The sequence below is a fragment of the Drosophila yakuba genome, chromosome 2L, assembly GCF_016746365.2.
Source record: "Drosophila yakuba strain Tai18E2 chromosome 2L, Prin_Dyak_Tai18E2_2.1, whole genome shotgun sequence".
Taxonomy (NCBI): Eukaryota; Metazoa; Arthropoda; class Insecta; order Diptera; family Drosophilidae; genus Drosophila; species Drosophila yakuba.
In genome coordinates, this window is record NC_052527.2 from 4,443,995 (window position 1) to 4,466,225 (window position 22,231).

At 44.7% G+C, this 22,231-nt stretch overlaps 2 protein-coding genes across 4 annotated transcripts; both read left to right on the forward strand.

The window, feature by feature from the left end:
* The first annotated feature begins 698 nt into the window (after positions 1–698).
* On the forward strand, positions 699–12,767 carry LOC6526808 (ATP-binding cassette sub-family G member 1). Of its 3 annotated transcripts, none has more exons than XM_015197985.3 (7): positions 699–1,279; positions 3,358–3,876; positions 8,890–9,204; positions 9,375–10,672; positions 10,734–10,834; positions 10,894–11,182; positions 11,245–12,767. In XM_015197985.3, the coding sequence occupies exons 2-7, from the start codon at positions 3,533–3,535 to the stop codon at positions 11,454–11,456; spliced, it is 2,559 nt and encodes an 852-aa protein (XP_015053471.1). In that variant the 5' UTR covers positions 699–1,279; positions 3,358–3,532; the 3' UTR covers positions 11,457–12,767. The 3 variants fall into 3 exon arrangements, with proteins under 3 accessions (XP_015053471.1, XP_039226393.1, XP_015053472.1); XM_039370459.1 differs by lacking the exons at positions 699–1,279; positions 3,358–3,876 and adding exons at positions 5,632–6,033; positions 8,504–8,809; XM_015197986.2 differs by lacking the exons at positions 699–1,279; positions 3,358–3,876 and adding an exon at positions 8,390–8,809.
* Positions 12,768–20,941: 8,174 nt separating this feature from the next.
* LOC6526809 (cytochrome b5 domain-containing protein 1) lies at positions 20,942–21,867 on the forward strand. Its single transcript, XM_002087875.4, has 3 exons — positions 20,942–21,176; positions 21,231–21,596; positions 21,658–21,867. The coding sequence occupies exons 1-3, from the start codon at positions 21,030–21,032 to the stop codon at positions 21,790–21,792; spliced, it is 648 nt and encodes a 215-aa protein (XP_002087911.1). The 5' UTR covers positions 20,942–21,029; the 3' UTR covers positions 21,793–21,867.
* Positions 21,868–22,231: the final 364 nt, after the last annotated feature.

Below are 22,231 nucleotides of genomic sequence, written 5' to 3' on the forward strand. Positions count from 1 at the left end.
CACACACACGCACACACACACGCACACAGGCGGATTAATTCAAGTGTATGGCAGCATTTGAATTGAACGTCGGACAAAGCGAGAGAGCTGCGACTTCCCCATTGACGAAACAGCCGTAGTATCCGAGTGATGGGAAGGGCACTCTCGCTACGTACCTGTACCTAGTACCTCATTCAAAGTTTATGGTTTACAGGAAGTAGATACTACGTGTATCTGGCAAGGCAGAGCGTCAGATACAAAAGTATCTCATAACTGCAGCTATAGCTGCTGTAACTACCAAATCGTACAACATATGTATATACGAACAAAATACAGCGATAGATACATTATGTAACTTTATTTCAACAGTAGAGGAAGCATCAGATACATGAGTATCTTATATCTGCATCTATAGATGCTGTAACTACAATATCTTACTACTCCTAAACGATCAAATAGAGCGATATATACATTTTGTATCTTTGTTTCAGCACATACCAAGTATCTGAATGTCGATGTTCCACATGAGGTACACAAGCAGCCAGCCAGCACTGACGCTATCCGGATGGCTGCGCTGGCTCACACAGATACAGATACGGGTACCAAAGTGCCAGCATGCCAGAACGGATACTCGCGAGCGAAAGCGCTCTCAGCTGGCAGCTGGTGGCTGGTTGCTGTTCGCTGGTAGCTTAGCAGCCGCCGCAGTTTCAGTTTCAGTTTGCGTTCAGTTCTTCGTCGTTCGCGCTGCCTGAATGTTGTTGCCTCCTGCGGTCGAGCGGGATTTTCGGGGCAGGAATCGAGTCGAATCGAGTCCAATCGGAACAGAACGGATCGGATCGCGTTGAATCCAAAAAAAACACGTTTCGCCTGGGCACAAGATACACTTTGGCGTATTGGCGTATTCCTGGAGTGCTTCGCTTACCATCTGTTAATGGTATTTCGGTGCTGTTGCTCTCACTCCCGTAGAACCGTAAAACCGTAGAAACGTCGAATTGTGGCGCATTTAAATAGCTGGCGTTGTTTGTTTGTTTGTTTGCTGGCTACCGCGACCATAACACAGAGTACAACAAAGAAGGCAATGCACGAGCACGAGTATCTCGCAGTCTTAGCATTTGAAAGCGCTCCGAAAAGTATCTAATGTGCGCGGGAGCGGTACAGTGAATACGGTCTCTTCTGGCAGCGGCCAAAAAAAAAAAAAGAAAACAACAAATATATAATGCTAATAAACCAAAAACACGTTTTATGCCATTTGTGTTTTGCTCTTCTCGGAAATAGGCCCCAACCTAATAGAAATCCAAAGGTGAGCACGAGTGGAGTAATTGCGTCTTTTTTTCCTTTTCTTCTCGGCCTTCCTGCAATCTGCAGTCGCAGTTGTGAACCCACCACCATAATAAACTTCGCAGCCGGAGTTACATGAAACATACCGCGCCCCCCCCCTTGCCCACTTTCTGTAGGAGCCATATGTATCTTTAATGTTTTCCTGCCGTTTGTATCTCAGTAGAGCGCCTGCGCTCTCTCTGCAGGAGCAATTATTTGCAAAACGCTCCCGGCGGTGGCTGTTGTTTTCAAATGTTTATGCCCCACGCCATTTGTTAATAGCAGATGACACATCTGAGCAGGCTGAAGTCTTCAGCCGCTCACGCCACCCGAAAAAAAGACAGAAAAAAACCAAAAACCAGATCGAGCCAGCACAACTTTCGGGGGTCAGAGTCTCGCGAGGGGGTGTACACTGTACAGACTGACCTACTTGGATTTCGGTTAGGGTAGGACCTCATCTCGGGTCATCCACCCACGAAATCTGTGAACGCAGTGCCCAGTTCTGAGAAACCCCAAACTCGAAACTCCCTATCGTCCGGCGGCCTGATTGCCAGATTAGTAAATCCGCAACTGTGCGTGGCCAGTTTCGAGTGCCGGTGTGCCAAGTTGCCAGCAGATAACGATGGCCAGTCGATGGCCGTCAAACAGCTGGCCGTCCAGTGAAGTCAACTTGAGTCGCACGGATAAGCCATATAACTACGGTAGTATACCCGTAGTTCGCAGTGTGTGCCGATTACGCGCCTTACATCTCCGATGAAGGCGATTAGCGAGAAGGAAGCCCGCGCCCAGTAGCAGGAAGCCTATCGGTCGGCCCATCTAATCGCGAATCGAACTGCAAACAAATCTGTAATAAAAACTCGTGTACACTGAGAGAAACGCGCCTTCCTAGCATTACATAAACATTGCCATAGGCTGCAAAGCGTATTTATCATGCTCCGAAATCGAACTACATATCCGAGCAAGTAATTCAGTTTTTAAAAACCAAACATCCTCTCAATTTGTTTACATGCTCAATTTATAAAAGTGTGGAAACTATTTCCTATTACAAAAAAGAATTTAAAATTGGCTTGGAAACAAAGAAAAAGAAGTTTATTTGTGATGAGATGATATTTGGTATATAATAGACAGTACAGAAAATTTTCCAGAATTTTTTGTTGATAAATAAATAAATTGTTGTAAATAAACAATGTTTTAAGAGTATTGGTTAGCAACAAACTTGTAACTTATTCCATTTATATACCAACTTTAAAATATAGATAAAGGTATTAATGGAACCTGAATCTATTCAGTGGTTTTAAAATCTTGTAGAGAATTCCAGACTTTCCCCATAAAGACTTTTATAGCTGATTCGGCTGATAACATTTCACCCCAGTGTAGGAGTAAGTCGGAATTCTCATCGCCAAACGGCACAAGTATGAAATCTTATCAGACGGCCACCTGCAAAATTGGCTCCCAGTGCAGGCAAACCCAGCTCCCAACTCCCGATGCAGTGGACTTTGGGAGCGCTATGAGCTCTATGAGCTCTGGGAATCACTATATCTTCGAATGGAACCCGGTGCTAATGCACTGGTCAGTGTTTCTTGGCCGGACAGCGGCGAATACAGCTGTTTGCGAAGCCCATTCCCTGAGCCCTCGAGTGTCTGGCATTGAATTCAGCGTTTATCGGTTGTTCTTGACGGTGTCGTCGTTTCTCAACTGGGCCTTTGTCTGTATTTGTATCTGTGTCTGCGTCTGTATCTGTATCCGTATATGTATATGTATCTGAATCTGTATCTGTGTCTGGGCCTCTGGGCATTGTTCAGTAATTAGAAATTCATGCTGCTAGCTGCCATTGAGCAACTATTGAGCCGAAGACCTTTAGAACTGAGTGGGGAGGGGGTGGTGGTGGTGGGCGGTACTTCCTGGCATGTGATGTAATATGCCGAGTGTGTGTGGACAGAGTGTTTAAGAGTGCTTGATGTACGCATATGGCTGTGTGAGCTTGTTAAATCAATAGAGGCAACACCTCCATTTAAATTATGCTCGATTTGCATCGCTTTTCCCATTTCCCTTTCGTTGCAGAGCTGAAAGCTGAAAGCTGAGTGGTACAGCCTACATTAAACGTGTACTTCCAATGCAGATGCCAATGCCCAGTGTATTCAATTAAACAATTAAATAGCAGCATACGAGTTTCGCAAATACGTAACACAAAACTATTTATAAAGCATAAATCAATTGAGCCAAATGCTGATGCCATATGCCAATAGCGATTGCAGCAGTAACTAAAACGCATTCTCAAATCATGAACGAACTGCAAGCCTCCAGTGTCCCGCTGGTGGACAAGTGCTCCTCCTCCCACGCCGTCATCCTGCCGGCGGCCAAGAGTCCCAACAAAGTCTCCGATTCGACGGCCACCACGGCACCCAATGCCGTTCTCTACACAAGCGGGAACATGTCCCTAACTACGCTCTCCACGGCCAGCGACAATCCGCATCCAAATCCTAATCCAAATTCGAATGCGAGTCCCAATTCCAGACAGGAGCCAGTGCCACTGCTCAGCCAACTGAAGCTGACCAACGACCTGAAGCAGAACAACCACGGGTGAGTTGTTAAACTTATAATAAACTTAATATAACTACGCACCACACTTGCAATGATGTAACACACATTTCCAACTACAAATCATCAAATGTACCGAAAGATAATTGCATTAGCCGGGATTAGGCTGGAATGGGAGACCGTTTCGGTTTAGGGTTACCCAGGAACCTGTCACTCCAGCTGCGTGGGGATTATGTAGGCGGCAGTGTACTGAAATGTGTCCTCTGACCCTGAACTGCTGGGTATGGTATGGCATTCGTTGCAGCGGCCACACTGCAATTTCCGCTCCTGCAAGCTCCAAGGACACTCACTTTCCTGTGGGCAAGTGGCTAAGTGGGTGGAAAGGCGAGCGGGTATCAGGCAACTAATCACGCTGTCACAAGTCATTTTTCCACTGAGCTGACACTTCTATTTTTAACACCTAACCGCATAAAACCATTATAAAAATCAAAGCGACGCGTGGGGGGAGTGGTACTTTGGAGAGGGAGCTATTAATAAGACCGTCGAGTCAAAATTAGCACGCATCTGTAATGTTCATATCTTCCTTCCGCTCCGAACATGCCACCTGCCAGGACATTAGAGGTGTGCCGGAAGAGGATGAAGAGGAGGAGAAGAAGTAGAAGCAGCAGCAAATGGCTGGAAAATCGATGGCTCGACTCCGTCTCACAAATCGCGTGTCAGCAGGGAAATGGTGCCAGCCACGCCTCCTCATAAATTATGCAGAGTTGTAAAGAAATTCTAAAGCTGCCGCTCAAGAACTAAAAATCCTGCGTCTTAAGTTGCATTAGAATTGAAACGCTGGCACACTGAAACACTGTCTGCCCCATCAGCCTAGGACTTTTTTTTCCTAAACAATTTAATTAAAATGCAAATGGAAAATCTATTGGCATTGAAACCAATCAGTGCAGGTACACCAAATGTAATTAAACTAGCGGGCAGATGGGCAAATGTCCTTTTTAAGGACAGCCTCTCCGAATGCTGCACAATTCCAGCATTCAGGTTGCTTGGCGGCGTCCCAGGTCCAAGGATTCGATGGGGCGGGTAGCCAACAGGAAGGCAGCCATAAAGAGCGCCTTAAATGCCAACCTATCCTACGTGTCCTTTTGACCCGCTCCACCCCCTACACCCCCTTCTCTCCCGCACTGTCGGCACTGCCATAAATAATAGGCCACAAGCAAACGCACATATGTGCGAGGGGGGAAAAACCAGAGGAAAAAAACAAGTAACAGTGAATGAAACGCCGCCAAAAGGCAAAGAGCCGTAAAAGCCATAAGACCAAGCAAAACAATACAAGGCGGGCAGACAAAGGAGGTCCTGCGGGTCCTTAGAGCAGCACCGAATGTGGGCTTCCCTCGCTTTAAGGCTTTCTATTTTATCAAAATCCCATGCCCACAATGGTCATAGCCATTTTAATATTTTTGTTCCAACAAATACTTAGTTGAAGAGAATGCAAAATATTTTGCAGCTTTCAAAGTGTTTTTAAGCTTTCCCAAAATCTATATATATAAGTGAAGACAGTTTCTGATTTTTGAAAAGCTTTCACATATTCGTGCCAAGTTTATTTTAATAATTTAAGAAAGTAAATCAAGGAACTATTTATAGTTGCCAGTTTAGGCGATATACCCTTTCACGTGGCAGCAGGATAGCAGGCAGCAGAAGGACCTCGCGGCGCCGCATGCCTGGAAAAATCGAACAAGCCGCCAAGCTGTCCAACGTCGTGCCGCAGTCAGCAGTTGGACTTTGCTCGGCTTTTCAGCCTTTTAGTCCTGCGGCAACATCGCGTCTGTGTGCGGCACTCCGTCAGTTTTGGTTTTCGGCCTCAAATATTTATGTGCTTATTAGAAAAAATGCTTCAACAGCCAATTGCCACCCTCTATTGAACCACCACGTGGCTGACTTTTTACGTGTGATTTTTCCTTCTTTTTTTTATGTGACTTTTTGGCAAGTGAACAAGAGTACGCGACGTGTACGCCGGCCGGTTATGTAATGTGAAGTTTGCCGCAAACTCAGCAACGATAAAAGTGCGGACTTGCTGTGTTAGACTTTGAGGCGCCACGCCGTCCCCAAAGTTTTTCCCCACTCGCTTGACAACCTGTGCACCCTTGAGCCGCGCGGACGACCGCAAAAGTCAGCCAGCCAACACACACACACACACTCGAGGCAGGTTGACCTTCTCCCCATCCTCCTCCAGTGAAGCAGCGGTCCTGGACAGGACCTTCTCCCACGCTCGCCAAATGTCCGCCCCCACAACCATTTCCCGCCCACATGTCCGTTTGCATATTTGATTGGCCTTGCCGCGTTTCCCTAATAGCGTAAATGGTCCGGGAATTAAAGCCACATGATTGTTCCCATGCATAATGCTTAAATAATTTGACTGACTCCGACTTTGAGACCACGTGTGTTTTTAAAGGCATAGATATAGATAGATGGGTCCATAGCAAATGCTGACTAATTTCATTTTCCTAAAAATTGTGATTAACTTAAACAGAAATGTTAACGCCATATAATTGCTACCCAAAGTTCGGGTCTAAGTGACCATAAACTGTTTATTACTCCAAAAATGCTTGCTTCATCATATTTTCGTTGCTATATTTCAATACTTATGACGTTTCCTTGGCAATCACTATAGACGCACGTTTAATTGAATTCTCCTTGAGAGCTCGTAAAGGATCTTAGACTTGTTTTTCACCACATATATATAGAAATTCCACATGAATACGTAGGAATTTATCAGCTTTAATTGGCGCTTTTCGAAAAGGCGCCACTCCTGCTGTCCAAGATACCATCGTTGGCACACTGGCTTTTATTAATACTTTTATTAATCGCAGTGGACTCACCGCCCCCCTCAGTTCCAGACATTTATAAATCGCTTAATTGTCGTTAAGCGGGGATGATCTAACGCCAGCTGATATTTCCGGTTGTGCCTAATCAGTGCGAACACAATGTAATGTAGCTGGCCCCGCGGCCCCAAGGTTCACAAAATTAGAAAATGTAGAAACTAGAACTAGAACTAAAGTGTGCAATAGCCGGCAGATATCAAGTGATTGAGTTACCAGCAGTAGCAGTAGCAGCTGCTGCTTTATGACTGGCTATCAATCAATTAAGTAGGGCCGCCATCGATGCCTTCGAAGTTCGAACCTGGCAACAATTACCACGCATTAAGATTGATAAGCAATCAAAGAACCCGGAAGGGATTGCGTGACCGACTCCATTTGAATCCAATTGAGTGCCTGAATCGCAAAGACAACTTGCCTGGAGTTGCGCACAATTGTTATTCTATTCTATATATATATATATATATATATATATATGGTATATGCTTGCATACTACATCATATCCCTGCCATTAAGAGTGCATTTCGCAAGACAAAAAGACAAAGTGCTTCAGACTTCGTCGAGTCTTCGTTGAGTTGAGTTGGGTTCAGGTTGGTTCGTTAGCATTGCACTCCGGGTGCATGCGCACTTGAAATGTACTCGCTCTGGGTGCTCGTGCACCGGGATATTCGCGGGAAATGATTCGCAATGCCATCAATATACCAACCAACACACACACCCATACAAAAGTTGTCCGATACTGAGAGTCATATTTATCGTAGCTGTAGCTGAAAGAGGCCAAAGCAAAGCAAAGCTATTCAAAAGCAAAAGCCAAAGCAAAAGCAAAGCAAAGCAAGGCAGCAGTTGTTTATCGGAGTGTGTTGGTACTAGTCTCGCAATTGTATCTGTATGTGTATCTGCATTTGTATCTGTATCTGTATTCACTTAGCATGGCCCACCGCCAACAGCTGACTTTCCCCGCCGCCTGGCCCCCAATTTCGATTTAATGGCTTGCCATTTGCGAGCGCCTCGAGTTGCAGGTCCAAATTATAGAAATTATATTGCAGCGGATTCCAGCAGCTAATTGGTTACTCTACGCAAATGGAGTCTATGATGCGTGTGCTAAGTTGCTAAACGAAACTGCGGAGCGAGGAAACAAAGAAGACGCTGTGATATAGTACTTGTTTATGAATTTATATGCAGCTTTATCTGAAAATGCACACTAAAGAAAGTGCTTTTATAGGACTTCTGCTGGTCATTCAGTCCACACTCTAAGGAGTCCATCATCTTGCAGGCTTCACTGTTCCGCCTTACATTGTTAGGTTTCCCCGAGTTCTCAGCACGCCAGTGATAAGTAGTTCAGCTAGATACACTGACCTTTAATCCCCGCGTGCTGCACACCCCAAAGCAACTACTTATTACTGACCGCTTTGCACGTCGTTGGCTTCCCAATCAATCAATTCTGACCAATAAGCTCAACTAATTTGCACCCAAAAAGATGTAATGTTAATTGGCATTGGCCCGCTGCATCGGCGGCGTCGGCGGACTTATCAATCGAAGTCGGTCGACGGCATGCGAGCAGAGCACTAATGGAAACGCACTCGGCACTTTGGCCCAAGGTATGACTGGCGTTTCATGAATGAAACAACAGCAGAGTGAACTTTGCTCTTTCCAACGTGGGATGGATGGATGGATGGATGGATGGATGGATGAATGGGTGGCGGCGGATGATGGCTGTGACACAATGTGCAAATCGTTGAGGGGGCACGAACTAAATGACTGACGCTGCTGATTGATCCATTGATTGACGATTTAGGTCGCTTAGGGGCGGCATCATGAGCCGCTGACAAGTGTTGTGCTGGGATAATTAGAGGATAATTATGGAGCTGACGTTGAGCCGGTGCGTCAGCGCGGAAAGTGGGGGCATTCAGAACTCCAGTTTCGAGACCGCTGCCTCCCAATCGCAATCCCAGGAGGATGTCGGTCGCCGGAGGTCCGCCGCCTATGCTGCGGCCTATGCGGAAATGCTGCGCGATGCAGGACACCAGCGCTCCATGTCCTTGGTGCAGACCAAGCTGACCAAGAACGGCTGCTGTGTCAGTGCCCTGAAAAGAAGGCCCAAGTAGGAATCAACACAATGCACCGGAGATACCAATCAAATAGCTCGCAACTAAGCAAATCTCATCTCTGCTTCCTTTCCAGGTCACAGAACAACCTGTGCAATGGCAGCTTGGGCGGTAACAACCATGCCTTGGCCCCCAAGGTGGCCAACAACAGCGGCGGTAGTCCGAATGGCCAGAAGAAGGGCACCATCGCCTTGTCCCATCTGCCCCAACGGCCGCCGGTGGACATCGAGTTCTGTGATATATCCTACTCAGTGACCGATAGCCATCGGCGCGGATGCAAGACCATTCTGAAGAGCGTATCGGGCAAGTTCCGGAATGGAGAGATCACCGCTATCATGGGACCCTCTGGAGCCGGAAAGAGCACGCTGATGAACATCCTGGCGGGCTACAAGTGAGTCAGCCAACACCATTTTATCGGTTTCACTTTGATATGGGCACGTAACTGAACTTCAAGCTTTTTTAAGCCAGATGACTGTAGAGATAGTGGTCATGTTAAATGACTATAAACTGATAATAAAAACTTAATAATGTTCAACTAATGAAGCTACCCACCTTTTACAGAACCTCCCAGCTCAGCGGCTCAGTACTGATCAACAGCAAGGAGCGGAATCTGCGCCGCTTCCGCAAGCTCTCCTGCTACATCATGCAGGACGATGTGCTGATCGCCAATCTGACTGTTCGCGAGGCCATGATGGTGGCCGCCAATCTGAAGCTGGGCAAGAACATGATCAGCTACGCCAAGGTGGTGGTGGTCGAGGAGATTCTCGAGACGATTGGCCTGAAGGAGTCGGTGAACACGCTGACCTGCAATCTGTCTGGTGGCCAAAGGAAGCGACTGTCCATTGCCCTCGAACTGGTCAACAATCCACCCGTGATGTTCTTCGACGAGCCCACCTCCGGACTGGATAGCTCCACCTGCTTCCAGCTCATATCGCTGCTGAGATCGTTGGCCCGGGGAGGCCGCACCATAGTGTGTACCATCCATCAGCCGTCGGCGCGACTCTTCGAGAAGTTCGATCATCTGTATCTGCTGGCCCAGGGCCAGTGTGTTTACGAGGGTCGAGTGAAGGGACTGGTGCCGTACCTATCATCACTGGGCTACGAATGCCCCTCATATCACAATCCCGCTGACTATGTCCTGGAGGTGGCGTCCGGCGAGTACGGCGATGCTGTACCCAAGCTGGTGGATGCGGTCAAGAGCGGAGCTTGCAAGAAGTATGCGCACAAGGATTATGTACGAACGCTGGCCGAGAAGGGATGCCACAATGACATTATCAAGGGCACTGGCAGCGGAGCGGATAATGCCATGGCCATCTTGACCCTGGAGGACGAGAAGCCGCCGCTGGAAGACAGGCAGCTGGATGCATCCTTACCCGTCGAGGATCCTGCGGAGCTGAAACCACCAAAGCTGGAGACGCAGCAGTCCCAGAACTCCGACTGCAGCGTGGTCATCATGCCGACCAATGCCGTGGACGACAGTTGCAGCTTTAGCTCCTCGAAGGGCACCCAAAATGCAGTGGGTGGTTCCGGATCCGGAGGACCGAGTGCCGTTGTGGGTTGCATGACATCGCTGCTGGACTCGCACGAGAGCGTGGTCACACTGCCCAACAAGACGGGCTTCCCCACCAGCGGCTGGACGCAATTCTGGATCCTGCTCAAACGCTCATTCCGCACCATCCTGCGCGACAAAATGCTGACCCACATGCGACTCTTCTCCCACGTGATCGTTGGTGCCATCATCGGCATGATCTACTATGATGTGGGCAACGAGGCCAGCAAGATCATGAGCAACGCGGGATGCATCTTCTTTGTCTCACTGTTCACCACCTTCACGGCCATGATGCCCACCATTCTGACCTGTGAGTTGATCGATTTCGAGGTTTTGGCAGCCAAAAATAATCTGGAATCTTTAATTCGCAGTTCCCACCGAAATGTCAGTGTTCGTGCGGGAGCATCTCAACTATTGGTACTCGCTGAAGGCCTTCTACTTTGCCAAGACCATAGCGGACATGCCATTTCAGGTGATTAATCTTAAACAATTTCATTGAAGAATTATCTAATTCGATATATTCCCTTGCAGATTGTCTTCTCCAGCGTCTATGTCCTGGTGGTGTACTACTTAACCTCACAGCCAATGGAATTGGAGCGGGTCTCGATGTTCGTGCTAATCTGCGTGCTCAACTCACTGGTGGCCCAGTCGCTGGGTCTGCTGATCGGGGCGGGGATGAACATCGAGACGGGCGTATTCCTCGGCCCCGTGACCACCATACCCACGATATTGTTCTCCGGGTTCTTTGTGAACTTTGACACCATTCCGGGCTACCTGCAGTGGGTCACCTACGTCAGCTATGTGCGCTATGGCTTCGAAGGTGAGTTCGAATCTGTTTATTTTGACACTATCTCTTAACTTACATAAATCTGTATTATTCAGGTGCCATGGTAGCCATCTATGGAATGGATCGGGCCAAGATGCAGTGCAATCAAATGTACTGCCACTACCGAGTGCCCAAGAAGTTTCTGGAGGAGATGTCCATGGATAACGCTCTGTTCTGGGTGGACGCCGTTGCCCTGATCGGAATCTTCTTTGCCCTGCGCATCATCGCCTACTTTGTGCTGCGATGGAAACTGCACATGATCCGCTAAGCGGACAGCCTGTGGGATTTGTTCATAGTCTAGGCTTATCATTATTACCATACGTTAGAGATCACCTGTACATAGAATGGGGTTTTGGGGCCTAGTGCGGGGGGCGGTTGGGATCCCAGGAAGGCAGGATTGTAGCTAGACGTAGCTTTACCGCATTCTGAAACTTCTCCCGTCGCGCTTTGTACGTTTATACAGACAGACAGACCTAGATGCACACACGCAACGCATCGGTATCCAGAAGACGATTCTAAATATATACCCATGGATATATATATATATACACCCGTACAGTAGCTGTTCTGCATACCACAAAATACAAAATGGAATTAACATAGAACTATGAATAGATATTAACTAGGAGTACCCACGTAGAGCCCCACTTCAACACACACTTCAATCGAGGTATAATTCTTGTGACCAAGCAGAAAAGAGTCTGAACTTAAGTAGGTTGAAAACATAACAAATTGTAGACAAGATCCTTTAGAGCGGAAACCGAATCGGTGCAGAGTTTAGGACACGACTTTCTCCCAACGTTCTTCACTCCGTCCCTAAGTTGTACTCCCAAAAACAAACTCCACCTTTCTGTACTCTTCTTTTGACAATCGATTTTGGAACCCAGAAAGGACGCAGCGTGCAAACAAACGGAAGTTGGGGCGAGTGTGGAAAGCGGAAACGGAAACGAAGGAAACATTCCCTTGTGATAGAAAGCGGTGCAGTCCGGGCTGGGAAATCCAGATCCCGGACGGGAAAGGTAGAAGCAACAAGTCGGAGAAGGGAACCTGGCCAACTGGTGATATAAAGCAATTACTATTTTTACGGTGGGATGCAATCGGATTTGTGTTAGCTGCGCGTATTTGTGATTATTACATATTAATTTAGTACATGTTTAGTTTAATTTTATACGTCTACATTTGTCATGCCAAAATAAATGCAATTTTCATTTAAGCCGGCACACTCTCCTACCAAAATATTCTTTAGTATTAGCTTTGGATCTAAAACAAATTGGAGTGATACACAAACCAAGTTTAACTACAGAAATCGGTGGCAACATATTCAGGCTCCTTTCAAAAGGACATTGTAAGCATTGTAATTATTTAGTAAGCAATCTGTTGAAAACGCTCTTGGAAATATCTGTTGAGTATGGTGTGTTGTATATTTCGGTAGTTCGTAGCCCATGTTACCCTGTACATTACCGTTAAAGAATGGCCATTACTGTACACAAAATCCATAATAATTACTGTCAAAATCTGGTAGAATATTTTTAATAAAGAACCCAATACATCATCGATACCTTAAGAAGAAAAATATAAATAAATATTTTTGTCGTATTTTAATAGGAATTTTAAATGAGGCCCACTCGATAGATGGCGCTATACGGCAACCTCCGAAAAGTATGCAAGGGTCTGCCGTATTTCTTTAGAATTCGCTGCGTTCGAATTCGTTTCGAAAGGGCTTGTGTCTATGCTTAGAATTTCGTATGTTTATTATTTTACATATATTCTACATATTCCTTACATTACCTTAACGTTCTAGCGAACGTAGTAAATGTAGCAGAGCGAATTCAATAGGTAAGAGCGATTTCGACTCATGAACCTTTAAAAAGAAGTCAAAGATTTTGGTAGCATAAGTTTAGGCGCAACGTGTTAAAATTTATTTTATTTCAATAAAATGAAAATTAAATTAACAAATCAAATATATTTTTGAAAATTTTGATTAAGCTAATGCCTGCTTAATATATGGATATATGGAATTTCTTCAAACTTTTTTCTTGAAGCTTTATTTGCTTTCTTAATTTAGATTATTACTTTCGACGCAGCACAAACTTTATTTTGTACAGTCTCTTAATCTTAATAAAATAAATTTGAATAAATTATTTTAATATAAATTTTTTTAATTTATACTGAAGCATGTATAGATGGTTAAAATTTATACTGTAAAACAGTTTTATTCTAAAAAGTTAAAAAAATTATAAATTTTTAATCTGTGCAAACTTAAAAGTTCAAACTTTTCTGAAAGTATTTGTGGGTTAATTAAATGATCCTCTTTTCATAATAAAGTTGATCGATTAGTTGCCCATTGAGTAATAGTATCGTAACGCCTAAAACAAAATAACCCACTTTATGCGGTCTTCAAAACCGAGTTCTTTTAAACTGATTGAAGAAAGAATGCATTCGGATACATCCAGATAGCGGAAAATTCACGTGTGTGAAAAGAAAAATTAAATTAATTCTCAAAATTGAATAAATTACGCGAATTATGTAACAGGCGAACAGGAATGGCCATCGAGCAGCAGCAGAAGCAGGAGCAAAAACGGAGGCAGCTGGGAAAACCGCTTAGGAGCACTCACATCCACATTCTCTGCCACTCTCACTCTGGCACACACACACACACGTTTTCCCCGGGAAATGCTTTTCCCCAAAAAGTCAAATAGTATTAAGTACGTGAAGAAGCAGCAGCAGCAGCCGACACACTCGAGAAAAGCGGAAAAGCGGCGGCGGAAGAGAGAGAGAGAGGAAGAGAGCCAGCAAGCGGGCCATAAAACACATTTTCACATTTTCCACTGCCACGAACGAAGAGGGGTGGCTTCTTCAGGGGGTTGTCACACTATCGGAAAATGCCAGGGGAAGAGACAGCGAGTCGGAGAGGGATGGCGAGATGTGTGGAGAATCATCAAAGGTTTGCCGCAGCGGCTTTTCCGTCTTTGTGGCAAATCCTCAAAGGAATTTTCCGATATTTGTAGCAGGCAACCAGCAGTCAGCAGCAGGAAAACTTGACCAAAGAAAAATCCAACCACACACACTCTCAAACCCGCCATCGAATTTTCCGACATTTTCGTTTACGTTTTCCTTTTTTTTTATTTGCTTTTTTTTTGCGCTCGGCCAGAGAAAATTCGCTTTTCATATGTGGCTGGCAAACACAGACAAAAACACACACATCGACGGGAAATTGCTGGCTGACGTCGATCCATTTGGCGAGCGATTTACGAGCATGTGAGCTTTTCTCCGCCGTCATGTGCTTTTCCCGATGTCGCCAAAGAGATTGGTAATGGTTTTGGCCCGGTCATAAAGCAATAGACGCCGCTTGATGAGCAGGCAACAAAGCCTAAGCCTTCGCCTTCGAGCCGCTACCAAATTTGGCCGACCATTAAAAACCTCATTATTGTGGCAAACAAAAAAGGCGCGACATAAACACGCGCATAAACATAAAAGTTTGATGATAGGAAAAAACGCGGGCCTCGCATAAATTTAGCGAGTCAATGAAATCGATTATCAGGCTTTGTAATGATGGATTCAAGTTGAGATTGAAAGAGTTGTCTGGGGATGCTGAAAGTGGCCACACGTGCCAAGGAAAACAGGGATTCCCGATTATTAATATATAGTTTAATAGTCTATGTACATACATGGTTTTTAAGGGCACAATAACTTCGGGGCAGTCATGACGAAACTCAACTTTCCGCTGTGGCCTTTAAAGTGAGTTAATGCCAATATCAACAGCTGGTCCATCGCGTAACCCGACCAACTATATTTGGCACACACGCGTGTCTGGATCGCAGTGCAAAGTGTTAGGGGGAAATATAGGGGATTTAAGGGGCTATCATCATCAGTGAGCTCGCTGAACCATTTGGCGCGTGCTCAAACACAGCGAGTTCGAAAAAAAAAAAGAAAGAAAACATTTGGCTGAATTTTGCATTGTTTAGTCTGCGATGTGCGAGAGTTGATCCCCCCTCTTTTGCTTTTTTGCCATCTAAACAAATGTTGCAAGCGGTGTTTGTTTTTGGCTAGCACACCACTGTGTTTTTCTTTCGATCTTTGCAGACGGCGAGGCGTCGAAAATGTTTGCACAGAAGTGCCAGAAATATATATTCATTATGAGCCTTTAAGATAAACCCAGCTTAAACGACATTTTTTATTCTTTTCTCACCGAACTTGAACTTTTAATGGAGACCTGTTAACATCCTTAACTTGCTCTCAAAATAAACTCCCCGCAAATTGGCACTTCTTTCAAGCACCCCAGCAAAATTCAATAAATATCAATAAAAATATTTACAGAGAACAGAGAGCGAGATCATCAAAAGCAGTGGAGCCGCCTCAGCGAAATTCTGGTTCCAAGATGCAGTGGATCCAGTGGAGCGAGAATAGCTGGGGGCATTAACGGTAATCATATTAACTAAGCGAGCGAAAAGTTAATTGAATTGCCCAAAAAGACGCGAATGGGTGGACCAAAAATCGGGGGGAAGCAAGAGTGAACCAGTTGCGGATGCACTGAGATGATTATAAAATATGCCAACTGCCCGACGACAATGGGAAACGCAAAAAGGAATTTTGCAGCACAAGTACAACAGGAACTTTAGCAGCAGCGATAACTACACTGAGAAAAATTCAAAACATTTTAAGACTTTTTTTTAAGGGCAAAAGTCATTTAAGGTGCGACCTAAGTAAGCCGATAGCAGTAAAAATAGTTGTCCAAAAGTGGAATGCCATACCTCGTTGAACTCGTAACAAAATTCCCTATCGATCCATGTACATACTTTGCAATGCTAATTTTTTTGCCATTTTTCGCAAATTTTGATGATGGTACCCCTTATCGAAAATGCAAAAATTTGCCAATTTTTTTTTTCAAATATCGCAAAAGTGGGGATAGAAATAGTTAGCTATATTTATTAGCAGCACAAAACAGTCTTCATTTTAGCTGTGTGGCCATTTTTAACCAGGTTATGGCGAAAACGCCGATTAAAAAATCCTTTTTTTTTTAAGAATTTTTTTTCTCGATCTTTTGATAAAAATTAATCAGTTTTTTTTCGATAGCAGTGAAAGTAGTTGTCCAAATGTGGAATGCCATACCTCGTTGAACTCGTAACAAAATTCCCTATCGATCCATGTACATACTTTGCAATGCAAATTTTTGGCCATTTTTCGCAAATTTTGATGATGGTACCCCTTATCGAAAATGGAAATATTTGACAAATTTTTTTTTTCAAAAATCGAAAAAGTGGGGATAGAAATAGTTAGCTATATTTATTAGCAGCACAAAACAGTCTTCATTTTAGCTGTGTGGCCATTTTTGGCCAAGTTATGGCGAAAACGCCGATTGAAAATATCAGATTTTTTAATTTTTTTTTGCGATTTTTCGATAAAAAATAATCCGTTTTTTTCGATAGCAGTAAAAATAGTTGTCCAAAAGTGGAACGCCATACCTCGTCATAAACATCAATGTAGCTATTTTACTCCATATATTACATTAAGTATATTTTTCTCAGTGCATGGACAATGCTGGCAATTACCGGGCATGAATGGCAGGAAGTTTGGGGAGCTGCAACAGCAGAAGCAGCAGCGGTTTCCGTGGCGACCTTGCAATGTCGCAACAACGATGACGAGCCAAGTCGCTGGATGTCTGTTAACTTTGCCGCCATTTGTCTGCAGTTGGTATGATGGTAGCTTAGTCACTTGGCAGCTCGGCGGCAACTGCCAACTGGCAACAACTAACTGTTAACTGGGCTTAGACCTGGGCCAGGCCGCCCCCAACATGCATTCCAACATGCCATGCGAAAGTCGAATCTAACTGCATGTTGCATGCCGCAAGATGATGGCTAATCATAATGCAATTTTAGTCGGGCTAACTGCCTTTGGCGTCAGCTGCCTGAAGATTTGGTTAATGTGTCGAGCACTAATTACCGGTACTTTTTTAAGGGCCGACAATTTGGGATGAGCGCGCAAAACAATGGATTTATTAGCACGGTCTTAATTGGAAACTGTGTACGGGAAAAATGTTAGCAAATGAGGCTGAAATGGCTAAATAAGGAGAAAAATTTGTTGCATTACTTATGCGCACTAAAGTCATGTAAAATGCATAAAGTGAGTGTAAAGTAGCTTTTTGATTTATATTCTAGTTGACATCGTGGGAACTGTGGAAAAGCAGCGCAATCTATCACCAGATGTTGGTCCAGATGGTAGGAAACTTAAGCCAAACGATTCTGTGTATTTTTCGCATATGCCGGCAATTGGATTATTTGAATGAATCAATTTGCGCAGGCGCGTGGTCTCGGTTCAGATGGGATAGCAAACAGAAAATAGGAACAGTTGGGTGGGATGCGATCTGTGATGCAACCCTCGTATCCTCACAGGAAAAACGCCCCCTAAGCAACTGGTAGAGATCCTTTTCCTCCCTTTTCTAAGGATAATAACAGTTGGTCAGCCACACATTGTTTAGTGATATACAGAAGGGGATCCGCTCGATGGTATCTAGCCTTCTAATGAATTACGGCACACTTTTCAATTAGTTGCATGTTTATACAATAATTTTGATGATTCTCGGGAACTCACGGCGGTGTACACCCCATGATGGAACAGCAGATAAAAGCCGTCAGCTGCTGAGTTCTAAAGAGTTTCCGAACGAGTCTGTGCAGGGTGTTGGCCATGATGAGGCTACCCCGTGGTGGTGTTTAATTGTTCGGAATATTGTTGCAACAGATCTTCACTCCAGCAGATTAACAATAATTGTTGCGTTCGAAACTTACACTTTTAAACTTTTCTTTATAAGTATTCTTTGACTACATTTATTACTAAATACAAATAAAATATGATTTGAAAGTGTTGAAAGTTATTACAAAGTTATTATTAGTTTAATCTCTATAAGGTGTTGTAGGGAAACCTTTCTGCCCACTTTTGCGAATACTCAATGAGTTTTAAAATAGCATGCACACGCTCGGCTAATCATGGAATGCAAATAAATTGGCGCCGCACTTTGTCTATGTGTCAAGGCAATCGGAACCACATCTAAGAACTGGACCCACAATTGGACAACTAGTTTGCCTACGCACAGTGCTCAATCCAGATTACTATTCGAGTGATTAAGAGGGGGCAAAAAACAAATCACAAATGTATCTGCAGCTGCAGCGGTTTTTGTCGCACTTTTTCCGCTAAACTTGTCATTGTGGAAAGAGTTTAGCTTTTTTTTATGTATTTATTTAATTGCAGCCTCTGGGGGACGACGACGATGCTGGCACTCAAGTGCACACTTCCTGTCATTTACATTAACAAAGTACTTTTTCTGCTAGTTTTTATTTATTTTCAGAACGCACTCAATGGCCATTGTTCGATTCGTAACGGGGCCTCTCAATCGGAACGGGGTTGGAGTCTGGATCCGGAGATTGAGTCCCATTCGAGGTTCCTGCAAGTGCACTTAAAGAAATTGTAGCCCTATTAATGTTTCAATGACTTAAATGATACATCAAAAACCATAAAACGGAAACATAGTTTTTTAATCTTCATAATAAAGTAAACAAGTATGATTGTACATTTAATAAAAAGTGTACAAGAAAATACAATTAATAAATATTATTATAACCTATTCTTTTGTCCCGTATCATAACTTTTTTAATATTTATATTTTTTCTGTATGTTTTTCGCCGTGTCAGCGGTTGCGACTGCGCGTGACGCACGTGGTTCATCGTGGTTTGGTGGTGCGTAGGGGTTGGGACCTCGCTTGGGGTTGATTTTAACCCGCAGCATTTCCAGTCTCGATGGCTAATGGGACTCGCCAGCATTGTGCCCCTCGCTTGTGCCTGCCACACGCATTCTTGACCCAAAATCCGAGACAGAAAGGGGCAGCTGCAGCTGCACCAGCAACTCCTTGGCCAAAGGGCGAAGATCAAGGCTGCCAGCAGTGGCGTGTCAAATGGCCTACCAACCAGCTGTTGCCATCCCACTAAATCAAAACCAGTCGGCGAGCAAACAATTGGAAATGGGAAACCCATCCTAGAGCCATTGTCCTTGCTGCGTCGACATATGTGCAGCTTCACAGTTCACTTGCAGGCAATTAGCAGGACTCGCACCCTCACTTTCTCACTTTTCACAGTTTCTAGTTTTCTAGTTTTCACCCATGCAAATGAGCTGAGTGTATGTTGATTACAATTCTACCCACTATCAAGCCCTATGTCCTTATTGGTCTACACCGAACTGGCAGCTGGCTTTCAGGACATGGCTGTTTTTAACTTTTTGTAGCCCTTTTCGTGGGCTACATTTTTCCACAATTTGTTTTTCGGTTTCTTACTTAATGTACGGGTTGTTAAACATGGTTAAGGTGTGCCAACTTAAGGTGAAGTTTAATGTATTTTAAAGCAGCTCTTTCTAAACTCCGAAAAGGTTACATTTGCTTTTCACACATCACCCATTCAGTCGATACGCTGTCTATCTTCCCTTACATCATACAATGTTGTGGCTTGCGTGATTAATTGCCATGTTTGTGGCTATTATTGCGAGTCCTGCTGTTGCCATTTGTCTGCTTTGTGTGGCATTGGCAAAAAGGATGCAGCTTTCTCGCGGCAAGGCCAATCCCAATACCGATCCCAAAATAATTGCCGACTGTTGGTGTCTGCGGCCAGCCAACAACAGCTGCTGCAATCACGCAGTCTGTTGACTTGCAACCGAAGAAAGCAAATATTAAAAACCACTTAGAGCGACGCGTGGCGAGCAATTAAAGTAAACACCCAGCATCGTTAAATCCTTTTAGCACTATGCCCTATAATTGCAATATGAGAGGCCACTCGACAATATCCATCCCCTCCTAGACAGCCTCCGCTACCCCTTGCCGCCGTTTTCCGTGTGTTTGGGCCAACTGGGAGTTGCCATGGCAAATCCCTCGAATTCTGTGTCTGCGCATGCGCGACGGAAAGGGGCAGCTGCAAGCGGTGCGCCTTGGACTGACTGAATGACCTCCAGCTCGGCGACTTTGTAATCCTGCGGAAGTTGATTTTATCACGTGTGTCCATTAGTTACCTTTTGGTAACCTGGAGTCCGGTTGACGGGTTCAAAGTTCAGACTCAAACAGAAAGGAAACTGAAACCATTCGACGGAATGAAAAGGGTTTTATTGGCTTAGTTTTGAATGTTGTACACACAAACCCTTTTTCAAACAGCTGCTGCTAGTACACTTCTCTTCTATTTCAACTGACAAAGAAAGCTATTTGAATTCTCCTTAACTAAAGTTGAAAATGGCTTTCAATAACTGTCAAGCTAAACAGATTAAAAAATCTTCCCAAATTAATCAAGCACTCAAGAGTGCCGTCCATTCACTTGAAAAAGCTGAATGATCTCGAAATAACTGGAGGCAAATATCTCAAAGTGCAGTGCTCTCTCAATAGCCGCTGACAGAGTTCCCATCAATTGGAATGTCTTTCGAGTGTGTGTAACCTCGGAGGTTAGACCAAAAATGCCATCAGTCATTAATCTAATTTTTTCTATTTATGGCAAACGATTGATGGGCTTAGAACGTTCGACTGCCGACGACTTGACAATTGGCGGCTAATTATGCAATGGCATCCCAAAAAGCCGTCCAGGAATGGGAACTTGGGCATCTCGGTGGCAACTGGAATTAATTGGTCTGCCAACCGGAGGCGCATACATAGATGCAAGTCTGGCGATAAGATCCGCTCCCGGAGACCTCTGAAAATGACGACTGATGAGCAGTCGGCACCGCTGGAAAACTCAGAATTAATGGGCCGAGTCAAGAGGCGACAGTTTTGTCGAGAAAATCAAATTACACTTCATTCGTTTGGCTTGCTATGTAAATCTGTGAGATGGAACGGCCGATTAATAAGATGCGATACTATCTCAAGGACGAGGTGGTCTCGCACAACAAGAAGGACGACTGCTGGGTGATCATACACAGGAACATCTACGATCTGACGCCCATGCTGAAGGATCGCTATGATCACTGGAATCGCGTGGGTTAAATGGTTGAGTTAAAAAGGAAAATTTAAATTTTACTATCACCTTAGACTCTGGACTATTTGGTGGCCCATGCGGGCAAGGATCTCACCCATTTCTTTCATGAGAACGGAGAGCCTCGCACAGAGATCTCTCCCAGCACAGGACGACCTCGTGTCCTGTTCCCACCCATTTTGGAAGTGGCCATCTCCGAGTTTTGCAAGACACCGGGCGAAATGTGGAGCCAGGATCCATTCTATCACATCGGCAGGGTAACAAATCGTGCACGGCTTATACGAATTGTTAACACCCTAACAGCGCAGACGCAGTACATGAACGTTTGCAACGAGGACAGCATTTATGACATCCAACAGAAGTACAAAGAGCGATACAATCACCATGCAGGCAGCTACGAGTGGCGGAAGTTCTCAAATGGGGTAAGTCATTTGGAAATTTGATAGCTACATTTATATTGACACAATACAAAAATATTGCTAGGGCAAAAGCTGCAGTATCCTGGACCTGAATGGCACCCTGGACGAGAATGGACTTACAGATGAGGAGGACAGCACCGTGGAGCTGCCACCGCCTTCAATTTGGCTTTACTACACGGACGACCTAACAATTGCTTGATCTTGATTACTATTCCGCCTATGTTTAATTGTTATTGGAAATTTGTTGTGCAAGTAGAGCTCATTTCAAGCTAGAGTGGAGTTGCTTGCTTGTTCGGGTAGTTTACAGGCATTTTAGGCAAATTTCAACAAATGTCATGGTCCACGGCAGGCGGTAATAATTCAAAAAGTGCAGCAGACTTGTTCAGGGTCGCACTGCGCACTATATGCCCGCCATACTAGTATATAGTATGCGCCTTATTGCTCCTGATCGCGGCTCTAATTTATGCGGGCCGGTGGAGCTGTGAACTCGTGTATGACGATCAGGGTGTCTGTTTTTTAGGTATTTTTCTTTTTTTGTAGGTGCCTTTGAGTGGTACAGCGCCTGCAGCTGCCCAGTTGGCACGCGTTACTTTCCGGGGGGAGTGATCACTGAACTGTGAACTTCGGGTGTTTTTCAG